The sequence below is a fragment of the Pollachius pollachius genome, assembly GCF_949987615.1.
Source record: "Pollachius pollachius genome assembly, chromosome: 2".
NCBI lineage: Eukaryota > Metazoa > Chordata > Actinopteri > Gadiformes > Gadidae > Pollachius > Pollachius pollachius.
Genome location: NC_136935.1, coordinates 16,596,575 through 16,609,473, shown reverse-complemented (window position 1 = coordinate 16,609,473; position 12,899 = coordinate 16,596,575). Strand labels below are relative to the sequence as shown.

Below are 12,899 nucleotides of genomic sequence, written 5' to 3'. Positions count from 1 at the left end.
ACGCGGTGCGTTAACACTGAATTGTTTTAGGAAGATCTGTAATATCGGCACGGTAATGCCAAACCATAATCTGCTTCTCGTGGCATCATGGCATTGTAAAAGATACAGGATGTGCTGTGCATGTCAAAGCCATTGTATTTATGTGTAGTCCACATCGCTGACGGGGTGAGAGTGTTGCATGCGGTACTTACCCAGAGTGGATGGGGCTGGACACGGTGTTGTGTTGGCTGTGGTCCATGGTGTCTGGGGTCCAGCTGTACCGACGCATGCACTCAGTGCTGTAGTCCCTGGTCACGGCCAAATGCTGGGGGGGAAAAAGGGCATCATCGGCCAATCAAAAGAGGAGTACAGTAACGAGGGGGAGGGAACAGAGTGGAGGGAGGGGGTGAGCGGAGATGATTGACAGGTTGGACATCTGATGTTAGCGAGGGAAAGGAGAGGTGGAGGAGATTTAGAGGAGAGGTTGGAAGAAGAGAGAAGGGAGGACAGCAGGTGAATTAAAAGAGAAAGTAGTCCAGCAGCGAGATGAAGACAGAATGTACACGAAGAAGGTGCAAGAAGGTGGGGAAATAGTTGAGAGATAGGACAGACATTAAGAGAGATTTTGTTAAAGTACTACAACAGTTACAGTATTATAGCAAATATGATGACGTATGAACCAGAGAGCTGATAACATGACAGCTCATTTACATAAACATTCACAATGACTTATGGAAACAAAACTTTGATGCTTCGATAAAACATGCAAATGTTCAAAAAATTAGGACAGAGCTTTCTCCGAGCCAAAAGCAAGAGAGTCCTATTTTGGACATTCAGGTGACGATGAACTCATGGGAAACTCAAGGACACTTTGACTGACAAAAGAACAATGACGAGCTGGACCAAAAAACGAAAAATGAACTGAAGAGAAGGACCACACACAAGTCAGTGATCAATCAGGTGAAGTGGTATGAGTATGAGGAGGCACACCGACCACACATTATACCTTATTTAGAGGGTCAACCAAGTAGGAAATCTCTTTACAGCCGCTCTGAAGCTTAGGAGGGGAAGAGAGGGAGTTGAGAATGTTGTCTACTAAGGATGTTCCAGATCAAGAAGGTTTCATGGTATGTATTCATTAAGGAGAGACACATCTTATGTAGAATTAGTGGGACGGCAGACAGTCAAATTCTAACTGTTAAAGCTCATTTTGTAACTTTAAGATAAGGTAACACTTTGTCAATCCCGTGAGGGAGATGCTGTAACTTTAACCATGAGCTAAATATGGCCTTGGGATAAGAAGCTAGGTCATTCATTGAAGGAACACAGTGTTTCTCCATACACCTCAACACACCCATTCAGAAGTCAAAACAATGTCCTTCTCCTGTCCATATTTAGCCCCTAATAACAGAAATACGTGCCAAGGCCTTGGCCACTTATAGTTGGAAAACTTTAAGGAATGTGTTCTTGAACTTGCAGGTTGAGTTACTAACAGTGCTAAGGGTCCGAGAGGTTAGACCCTGCTTTAGATCATATCCTGGACCCTCCAGCTTTATAACAGGCTGCACACTCACACATAAACACACACACACACACAAACAACACACACATAGACGCACACACATAGAACCCCCCCCCCCCCCCCCCCCCCCCCCCCCCCCCCCCCCCCCCCCCCGCCCCCCGCCCCTCACCAACTCAAACACACAAGAAAACCCCAACACACACACACACACAAACACACACAGAACTGGTCGTGGGTTTCCATGAGAAAGCCAGCAGGAGGTCCCCAAAAGCCTTGAGGCCTGAACAAACCCTCCAACTGTGTGAAGGCCATGCAATCTCTACCCTCCCGCAGCTCTCCGGAATGGACGACAAGCATGGCATCCACCGCTTTTGCTGGCGTACAGAACACAATCCCATCAGTCCACAACTACTGTCATCCCATCCAAAGCCCTCACCGTTGCCCCTGGTAACCAGTAATGACGACAGGTAATGGTAGTGTGTGTAGGTAAGGGCTGGTTTAAGCAGCCCCACCTGGCCCGACTCAGACTGATTGGACTCTGGGGCTGGGTGAGGCTGCACACCTGGAGCATTGAACAATCAGTGTGCAAAGATTAAACCAGCCATCACCACACACTCGAGGAGCTCTCCTGCATGGCAGCACGGATCACCATCGTCACGCATCAAGTCTGCAAACCTTAAAATAAACCGGTTTCCAACACCCCCACCCTGCGTCCTTGTCTGGAGGAGCCCAGTAAAAGCCACCTAGTTGGAGAGCAGCAGTCACCTGCACCTGTAGGTTCTGTGCAGCATGGACCTTGCTACACTGACCTTCAGGTACCGGCAGCCAGTAGGACATGGAGATGGGCGGCTAAGTCCCCAGAGGCCGTGAGGCCATGGAGGAAGGGAGAGGAGCTGCCTTACCGTGTCCTTGGTGGGGGCCAGGATCTCCTCGATCATCATGCTGTCCCGGGCGTAGGAGCTCCGGTTTAGAGTGTTGGACCTATCCGAACTGAAGGATCGGAGGCTACATGTTACCACGCGGCACCCAGCGCAGCGCGGGAGGAAGGAGGAATGAAGGAAGGAAGGGAGGAAGAGGGGGGGGAACGGGGGAGATGGGGCGACACAAAGCAGTGGAACAAAGAAAAAAAAAAAAACACAACAGGGAAGGGTTACTACCTGCAACCTCCAGGGAACTAGTGTGTGAACCGGGCAAGAACAGGGTCCGAGGGAAAAAGGAATGGCAGAGATTATGTGGTGGTTAAAGCCCACCACTGTAGAAGGAGTCGTGATGGGTGTATGCATGCAAGGTTATTCAGAAACGGAAGTGAGAATGAGGATTTTCTTGCACTATGTGAGAGAGGCAGAGTATGACAAATAGTTAAAAAGAGGGTGGCTCGAGAGAAAATTGAAGTTGTGGTTAATTTGTGCTGTATGGTAAATATGGAATGATGTATCGTATATGTAATTGAGAGTCTCTAATTGAGGAAGTATGGTATATCAAGGGATAGAGATGTCGTTGTACGTCAGTAATGTTTTTAATTAAATTATTTACGAATGGTATCAAAAGGATATTGGAATATTGTCAACAGCAACAAGGGTGAGGCAAGCATCTTTTCCTAATCTTGCACCTTCAAATTTAGACTAAATATAGATCACATTTAGAGATATGACTCACTCAAATTAGCAGCTGGCCCAGGTCTGGCTTTTAGCTAGATAGCAACAAAGAGCTACACAGGTTTAAAATGCTAGCTTTTTGTTTTTGCGGCAGTCTGCTTTATTGCTGTGTGATGACGTCTTCCTGTTTGCAGTGGCTCTCGCAGGCTGAGGGCACGGCTGTACAACGCTCTCCTGGCTCTTCTTGTTTGTCTCTATGTTTTGTTTCAACTTCTGTAGTCTTTCCATGAGCGCAAAGGAATTGCAACGGTTCTCGTCATTGACTGCTAGTATGGTTTATTTCAAATGGCTGTGTTTGCGGGGTACACAGTTGCATTTGCATGACTGTATTCCATGAGGTGTGTGTTTATGCAAAACTCAGCTACATAATTCCAAACAGTGTGAGTGCAAAGAGCATACAATGCACATTTGAGCATCCAATACTACATTATACTCTCGGGACTTTTCACATGTTTATGCAAAACCATTACAATCTATGCCGTGAGTGCGCAAAGTCTAGAGACTGTACTATTGTGTGTATAGATGTGTCAAAGGATGCAAGCGCATGTGTGTGTGTGTGTGTGTGTGTGTGTGTGTGTGTGTGTGTGTCATTTTTCTGCGTGTTGGCCAGTGTGTGCAGAGTGTGATCGGGCGAGCGAGAGGGAGAGAGCGCAGAGCTCAGCAGGTTCGAGTGGGAACGCTATTCAGACACAGAGAGAGAAGCCCTTTATTCAGCACAGCCTTTCCCACCCTGCCGACCAAGTTACCAGGCAACTCTGTATGGCCTGAATGGACCTGGAGCCATCCTCCCCCCCCTCTACCCCTCTCTCCCCCCCTCCCCTCTCGCCCTCCTCATTCCTATTTTTGAGTTCCGGCAGGCCTTTTTCCGAAGACCCAGTCCCCGTCGGTTCTCCTCACGGTCTGTTCTGAATGTCTGTCCCCCTTGCGGTCTTGCCATCTGACTTTACTTGGCACGCTTCAGTCTCCCTCCCTCGTGCTCGACTCTATTCACTCCTACTGTTGACAAGTCACTTCATCGACTGAGAGGTGTTTGTGCCTTCATGGGCTCTTTAGCTCCTGTTCTGCCTGTTTGCACCTTGTTTCCTAACATGATCTGAAAGAGACTTTAGTGTTTTCTGGAATCCAAGGAACCGAGTGGGATGTTTATACTCTTTTTTTTGTGGTTTGGTTCTGCTGGACTGTGTCTCTGCCGCTGCTGTGTGTCCGTGTGTGTGTGTGTCCGTGTGTGTGTGTGTGTGTGTGTGTACGTGTGTCTGTGTCTCTGTCTAATGAGGGAGGGGTGGTCTGTCTTTTCTCAAAACGTCCCATGGTTTACGCGGGTGTTTTAGAAAGAGCCAGAAGAAAATTCCAAGGCTGTTAAGTCTGTTCAGACTTCCGTCTCTGTACACTAGTGGTGTTTCTGACACCAAACGGTTAGGACACCTCTGGGGGGATATATACTGTATGTATAGGTTACACTGAGATAAAAGGGGTTCATTACTGGCATTGTTAGATATCATAGGGACTAAGCGCAAGTGATTGGGAATGGAATTGTTGTACTTGATCCCTGGAAGCTACGTAGCACGACAATTAAAACATTTAAAAACAAAACATGGGGGAAAATGCCATTGGACAAAAAAACACACCAAGCCTTTCTGGTGCGATCCAAACAAACCACACAATAAATTCCACTTACTTCCAATCACAAAATAAACGTAACTAAAATTAAAATATAGCCACTTAGTTGTTGTTTTTTGCAAATATAATGACTCTTATTCTGGGACGGACAAAACAGGATGAAAGAATGATTCACTAAAATGAACGACCCATGAAACGTGTAAAGACCACAAAACGACAAATTGACCGCACAACACACACACAATGGAGGACAGTGGTTAATGAGGCTGGTGTGTACAGGTGACGGCATGTGATTGTTACGTTACAGGTTAGCTATCAGAAAGGACACTTTAAAGGGTCACACACAACGAATGTCGCCTACCACGACCACGACTACTGTTAAGAGTACTACACATGACTACTGTACTGGTCTTACCTGATCCTAGGGCTAGGGGTGAGGAACGGACAGATTGCAAAGACAGGAAAACAAGGACAAAAAAAAGATTGGAAAAGAGGAACGTGAAAAGCAAAGAATTGTTGAGGACATTGAAGCATTGATGCTGTGGATCTCTCTTTTTTAAATATACATGTTACTGATGCTGTACGTTTGCATGGTCGCACTCCCAGACTAGACCTGTGTTTGTGTGTATGTGTGTGTGTGTGTATGGGTGTGTGTGTGTGTGACTGTGTATGTGTGTGTTTGAGACTGTGTGTGTGTTTGAGACTGTGTGTGTGTGTGTGTGTGTGTGTGTGTGTGTGTGTGTGTGTGTGTGTGAGAGAGACTGCATGCGTGCATCATTTTGAATGCGTCTCTTTAGGTTCTGTGTCAGTCTGTATCTCAAAAGGCCTCGGTCCGAGAGCGAACCATGCAAAGCCGATGTGACAGACAGAAAAGGTAAGGTAAACGAAAGAGGGAAAAAATAGCCTTTGATCAGCATCATACATTCATACTTCAGCAGCAACATCAGAATCCACACTCCTGTGCAACATTAGTGCACCACCACATCATTAGCTTTAAAGACCTATGTGGAGAACAGCAGGCCAGTTCAATCCGGAAAAGTGATGCTATATGCCCAGTGTCTATTTGTTTTTCGTATTTATAATCGAGTAATTATACAGACATCAAGCTTTGACCCCTGGGCTATGGCAAAAAGGTACACACTTTTGTCCAACAGTAATCTCTGTTTGATGGCTTGATTACAGCGTTTCTTTCTATTATGGTGTGCTGCTTTTTCCCTTCACACTGCTCTTTGTTGTTTTGTTTCTGGACCGGGCAGCGCCACGCATACCTGCCAGCTGCCCGGTCGACCACAATGGCCGCTCAATAATATGAATGGCAGCACAATACTGGGCCGAGCATGGCTTGCCAGTCGCACCCCATATAAAGCAGTCGGCTAGTTAGTGCCTGTGCAAAAAAAGAAGGACAAAATTGGGCCGTGTGATGGAGGCTGTGACTGCTAGGGGGGATATGCCAGTAATAGCGACCTGTTAAAGTATGGCTCCCGGCTGGACTGTCTTTGAACGGTTTATGAATGAATTAGGCCGCACACAAAACGCTGAATCACTTTGTCACGTTGAATCAGTGCACGGCAACCGCTGCTTTCTTGGGTTTGCTGTGTGTGTTTGTGTTTGTGTGTGTGTCTGTGTGTGTTTTTGTGTTTTGTGTGTGTGCAAGAGAGGGGAGTGGGTCGGGGGGGGGGGCTAACATTCACCACTCATTCAGAGTTTTAAAGAGAACGTGTGAGGTCGTCTTCTGTCATCCTCTAACACGTTTGCGCATGACGAAGGTAGGCTACACGTCAGGAATAACTAAACCTCATTAAAGGTGTATAACCTCTATAGGACTACACTGCCATCTGCTTACTCATGTTATAATAACACACGGCTGCATACCAAATCGACCAATAGGCTTGCATTGATTCTATTATGAAAAACAGTGAGGAGCTATTACCTGGCCGAGCGCGCTCCTATACTGAAGCCCATGTAGCCCTCCTGGGGCAGAGAATCATCCCCCAGCTCTTTCAGGTCCTGGGGCCGCAGGTACTTGTCCGTGTCCCCAGTCATTGCATCCTCACCTGCAAGGTGGGGGGGGGCAAGCATACATCCTCAAGTTAGGCTACAAATATACAAATAAAGGCCAATCGATGACATACCAGATGCGATGAAGGAACGTATGATGGGGCGACTCGTCACACCTAGTAGTCTACGTGTGTTTTCTATCATTTACGTGTCTGATAGCACCATTCATTGCAGGCTAATCTATCGAACAATATCACCGGCCTGTAAACCCCGGGAAACCGCAACTTATTTTTTTTGCTCTGTGGATTGCACCACGACATCCACAGTAGCGTTGCGAGAAAGCTGCGACATGGACTGTTTAAGGAGGTCAACACGCAGACACACCGTAGCGAATGAAATGTGTGCCACTTTGCGGTAGGGCTACCGCAAGAGAAGAAGACGTAGCTACCTCCAACACCGGACCTGGTAGCGCAGCATAGGCTCCCAGACACACACACACACACACGCACGCACACACGCACGCACACACACACGCACACACACAGACACACATAGACGCACACACACACACACACACACACACACATACACACATAGACGCACACACACACACAACACTGTTTCTGCTTGCCTCACACACAGACAGACACACACACACACACACACACACACACACACACAACAAAATAACTGCACTGCACTGCACTGCACCTCGTTCGGCAGACCGGTGAACTATCACGCGCCGGTCAACGTAGCCGCCACCGCTACCGCTGCCGCCGCTGCCGCCGGAGGGGCGGCTCGAGCGTCTTCCCTTCTCCCTCATAGCCGACGCTGCTGTGTTGTTCCCTGCAACACTTCTCCACTCCTCCACCGCAGCCCCTCCTCCCCCAGCAGCCCGCTACCTCAGGATACTGCCGCACTCTCCGCTAGTCCGGATGGACACCATGGGAAAACGCCGATGAGCAGCTCACGAGCACCACCCGCTACCGCCGCGAGCCCTGGTCCCATTTCAGATATACAGCGATGATGATGATAATAATGTGGTCGTGGTCCTTCAATCCGATTAATCCGTAGTACCAGCTTCTTTTTGAAACCCAATGCAGCACTAAAGCTTCAACGTCACAACAAGCGATTCTCTCACTGTCTGTTGCCAGTCTCGCTCTCTCTCTCTCTCTCTTTTTCGCTCTCTCTTTCTCGCGCTCTCCCTCTCTCTTTTCCTCTCTCTCCCAGTACCACTCTCTCTCCCAGTCCCCCCCCCCCCCCCCTCTCTCTCTCTCTCTCTCTCTCTCTCTCTCTCTCTCTCTCACAGCGCAGTCTTTCACGTAGCATATGTCCATACAACCTTCACTACCGTAATAACTATAACACTAACTTACCTGTGCCAATGTCAGCCATAGCGATCCCAACTCTTCTATATTCCAAGATGGACGTGATCCAATCAAGTGGAATAAATCGATTATCCAATCAGAGAGAAAATAATCACTCAATTAGCTGGCCGGTTGAATGGACTCGGGGAAAAAAAGTTCTCCTCGCAATGTATGAAGATCTTTTATAGCCCGTAAAACTCATATTTTACTGGCCCACAAATAATCGTATTTCGTCGTTCTCGAAGAAAACAAACTAATTCCACTCGTGAGAAAAAGGCGGATCGAAGCCACAGAACGTCGACAAGACCTGCTGCGCTGCAGAGGCGGCTTAAAAGGCGAAAGTTCAACAGCTCGGGGTTAGCCAGAGAGAGAGACGGAAAGCATTGGCACGGTGCATATCCCTCCTTATCTTCAATATCATGTCCAACGGTCACCAACGTCCTTACAATGATTTAAAGCCCTTCACTCATGGGTAGGCCAGTCGTTCCTCGGTAGAATGCCCTCTGAATGAGAAGGAACCAAGGTGGTGGTGAACTCGACACACTAGAAACCGAGGAGGCTGGAACTTGTGGAGCAGAGAGAGGGAAGAGGCTATTGACACCACCTCTGACGCAGCAACACATCTCCCACCGAAACACTTGTTCGATTCTCTTTCTCCGCCGAGAGGGGTGTCAGAGAGTTGGACGGCATCTCATGCTTGAACAACCAACACTTGTGCGCGATATAGCTTTGTGTTGTGTTGTATTGTTGTTCTGTTGTATATTATTTACAGCTAACAAGTTACCAACATATATCAAAAAATCCTATAGTCATGGTTCCTTTAGATAATTCTTAAATTACAAAATATACATTTTTAAATGAATGTTTGTAGGGTTATAGATAATTTGCCAACAAATGTTTTAAAATAATATATATTTTTTAAACAAAAGTTCAATCTGAAACCTCATTTATATCGCCTGGCCTGTTGAGACCAAGTGTGTGGGTAGGAATAGGGCACCTAGTCTAAAGATGGCACTCAGTATTCTGCATTGTGCACCAAGCATGAGACAAGTGTCCTGGCACCAAGGCTGACTCTAAGAGAAGTCAGCAGGCTAGGGTGCCATGCTTGGTTTTCTCACCTGCCGCTAACAACTTAATGGGATTGGCCTCTTCCACTCAGGCTTAAAGGGAGGATCCTGGTCTTCCCTCATCTCATTCCCTCACGTAGGCCTAGTGATCAATGTGTCCGTAAACATGTTCTTACAGACACTCAAACACACGCACACGCACACACCCACACACACACACACACACACGCACATCAACATACGTGCACATGTACAGGCTTATTTGGTTCTTCAGAGCATACAGACCCACAAATGCAACACTGGACTTTGGGAATGTACAACTGGGTCCAAACATATTCTGACGCATCTTCATCATGTTCAAGTGTGCGTCTGTGTTTGTGTGTGTGTGTGTGTGTGTGTGTGTGTGTGTGTGTGTGTGTGTGTCTGTGTCTGTGTCTGTGAGTGTGTACATGTGTGTGGGTGTGTGTCATTAGACACTGTATCATCTGACATAGAAACTCCACACCACCCAGTCTCCTAAGCAACAGTCGTGAACCAGCTCATCAATTTTACAGGCCCTTCTGCCCACTGATTCCAACACAAAGGACAGCAGACTGGCTGTCTGTCACCAACAATACGGGCCGTAAACAACAGAGTTAACAGCTGGAATACAGGTCACTGCTGTGTTTATACAATGTGACAACCACATTAGTATGAAAAAAAACTGTACGAACAACTAAAAAGTTGTGCAGCGAATAATAATAGTATTGAATAAAGACAATAATTACTTATATCTAAATTCTGAGAACTGTATCCAACTGCTTAGAGTGCCATAGTTTCAAACCTAACCAATTTAATTAATTTTGAACTGCCTGGCTACGGGAAGGCTTAAAGAAACTGTAAATTCTGTAACTTTAAGGAAATGCTCAGTGACACGATTTAAACACTTCCCAGCAGAGCAGAAGGCTATGCCAGTGGCTAGCTCGTAAAACAACGGGGGAGCAGAGTCTGAGCGACTTGGGAAGCAAAAGATGCATTCAAAACCGTGGGAAAAAAGTGAAAGAAAATCTCTCGTGAGATGGAAAGGCATCAAGAAATCACAAACAATTCTCTCACCATGTAATGTTGACAAATGTTATTTCAAATAAAGATGAAATGGAGAGAAAGATGGCACACAATGAAAGCGTTTTCTTTACCTTCGTCGTCTGACATATCCAGGAACTCGTTCATGGTCTCGGGAACATTGCTTTTATGTTTTTCTGTTGCGGTCTGCATTTAAGAAAAGGACAAAACAAGGTCAAACATACAAATGTTTAACATTATCAATTCATTATTCAATCTTTACATTTATATCTGGATGATGTACTTTTATTTATTAATATTTTGAAAGATACGTTTATAAATGTATATTATGTTCCAAACCTTCCGACATGCGATTTTCATTGAACGAATCAAATGGTAGCAGTGCTGTTTGACAACCCAATGAATGTTACATGACAGATTTTCCCTCCTATAAGACCTTTGCCCTTATAGTCGACTTACAGTATCGTCCATACAGCATATAGGACAGAGATACGTTTCCTTCCCCTCTCTCTCTCTTTCCCTTTCTATAGAATACCTCAAGTCTCTTGAGCCCTCTCCCTCCCACGTGGAAAGCTTACATTGCTAGTGATCCAAGTTATTTGAGGAGGGACTTAAAGCCCCGATCCATGCCCTGCCTGCATTACACATTCATGGACAACAGCATCGCACGCCTGCCATAGCATGACCGACTGAGTGGCTGGACGCTTCCTCACACACTGACTGGCCTTGTGTTGGTCAATAAGTGAGTAACACAGCGTGTCTCATTTTTATGTCTCAGAACCAACGTCAGAGATTAAAGATTTCTGTTTCATTCGCTTTGGCGCCACCTTTGGCGCTAAGCGGTAATGTTCCCATAGATCTGAAGACAACCAGTTTTTACCATTCATAACACCCCAGATGCAAGGACTTCCATCAGTGGGCCATTTGCTCAATTCCCATTTGATGCTTCATTCCATGATAAATAACAGACATTTATTCAACAAAAAATCCCTGAGAGGGCCACTTTAGCCTTTTCATGAATATAAAGTAAATGCATTTTTTTCTTAAAATATAGTAATAATACACTGTTAAATTGAAATTGTGTGTCTAAAATCCCTGATAATACCATGAGTTGCATACACGTCTCAGGGCGTGGGATTCACCGGGGGGGGGGGGTGAATCCTAACCCTGACAGTGTCAGTGCCTTGCTCTATCAATAGGGATGGGATCTCACCACAGTGGTCAGGTTTTCGTCGGTCAGTGGTCTCAGGGTATCCACCACTGAGATGTACCCAAGGCGACGGGCGACAGACAGGGCAGTGTTACCATTCTGATGAGCCACCACGGAGACCAGCATGGAGAACACACATGAGGAAAAGCACAAGCAGGAATCAGTGCTCGCACAGTGCACTTTAATCTCTTTTGGGATTGATCCATTCCTTGTGTTTGTGTGTGTGTGTGTGGGTGTGTGTGTGTGTGTGGGTGTGTTAGAGAGTGTGCATGTGTGTGCATAAGGGTAAGAACAAAATCAATCAGGTAGCGAGAGAAACTGTGTTTGTGTGTATGTGTGTCACTGTCTGTGTGTGTTTCTGCGGCTATATGTGTGTATGGGCTCGTTCTGTGTATAAATATATACATTTATATATATATATATATATATATATATATAAATGTATGTTTCTACAGCCAATTCTGTATGCATACATATGTGTTTGTTGTCTGTCTGCGGCCCCTGTAGGTATATGGGTGTGTATGTTTATGTGTGTGTGTTGTGTGTACTGACCAGTGTGAGCTCATTGGCAGAGGCTCCGTGCTGAAGCAGCAGGTTGATGATGTGGGTGTGGCCTTGCTGGGCCGCTTGGTGGAGGGGAGTGTATCCATTCTGCACACACACACACACACATGCACACACACACACACAGAAACCCAAACACACATACATGCACACACACACACTCACCCACACACACACACACACACACACACACACACACAGAAACCCAAACACACATACATGCACACACGCACACACACACATGCAGACACACACACACACGCACCCACACACACATAATACAAATAACATAGGTGGAGATAAACAACAGAATCAGGCTGGGTTTCAAGCTAGAAATGATGAGAGGAATTAATTCAAGGGAGCATGCAAACCCCAGCTCATTGATATTCAAGTGTCCGTTGGAGCTCGTCCCTTTACTGTGCAGACCTGACTTGCGGTACAATGTGATATATACTCTATTTCGGACTTCAGTTTACATTCATGTAGGAAAATATCCCAAGTTTATAGGTGTCAATGTATGGAGACGGCGCTTGAAAAGGGTCACGCTATAAGTGCGTTGATTGCATACCTTGGTTTTCCCATTGACCCGCGAATGGTTCTGTAACAGGAATTGCGCCATCTTCACATTACCGTAGTGACAAGCCACGTGCAATGGAGTGTAACCCATCTGAAAAAGGTTAACACAAAGTCAGATTATGAGTACAATCATCAAAAAAGGGGACACATGATAAAGCGTGTTGGATTTCAAAACCCTATCAAGTTGTGTGTACGCGTGTGTGTGTGCGTCTGTGTGTGTGTGTGTGTGTGTGTATCAAATGGAGGAGATGCATGGGGAAATGACCTCTTTACCGTAAACAA

At 46.2% G+C, this 12,899-nt stretch overlaps 1 protein-coding gene across 2 annotated transcripts in view; it reads right to left on the bottom strand.

The window, feature by feature from the left end:
* Positions 1–12,899, bottom strand: part of ank3a (ankyrin 3a) — a 129,997-nt gene that overhangs the window by 30,310 nt on the left and 86,788 nt on the right. For both annotated transcript variants that reach the window (XM_079730873.1, XM_079730874.1), the window contains exons 19-25: positions 12,610–12,708; positions 12,030–12,128; positions 11,481–11,576; positions 10,381–10,453; positions 6,704–6,827; positions 2,404–2,506; positions 192–304 (exon numbers count right to left, since the gene is read on the bottom strand). In XM_079730873.1, coding sequence (XP_079586999.1) covers positions 192–304; positions 2,404–2,506; positions 6,704–6,827; positions 10,381–10,453; positions 11,481–11,576; positions 12,030–12,128; positions 12,610–12,708 — 707 coding nt within the window. The remainder of the gene's footprint in view (positions 1–191; positions 305–2,403; positions 2,507–6,703; positions 6,828–10,380; positions 10,454–11,480; positions 11,577–12,029; positions 12,129–12,609; positions 12,709–12,899) is intronic.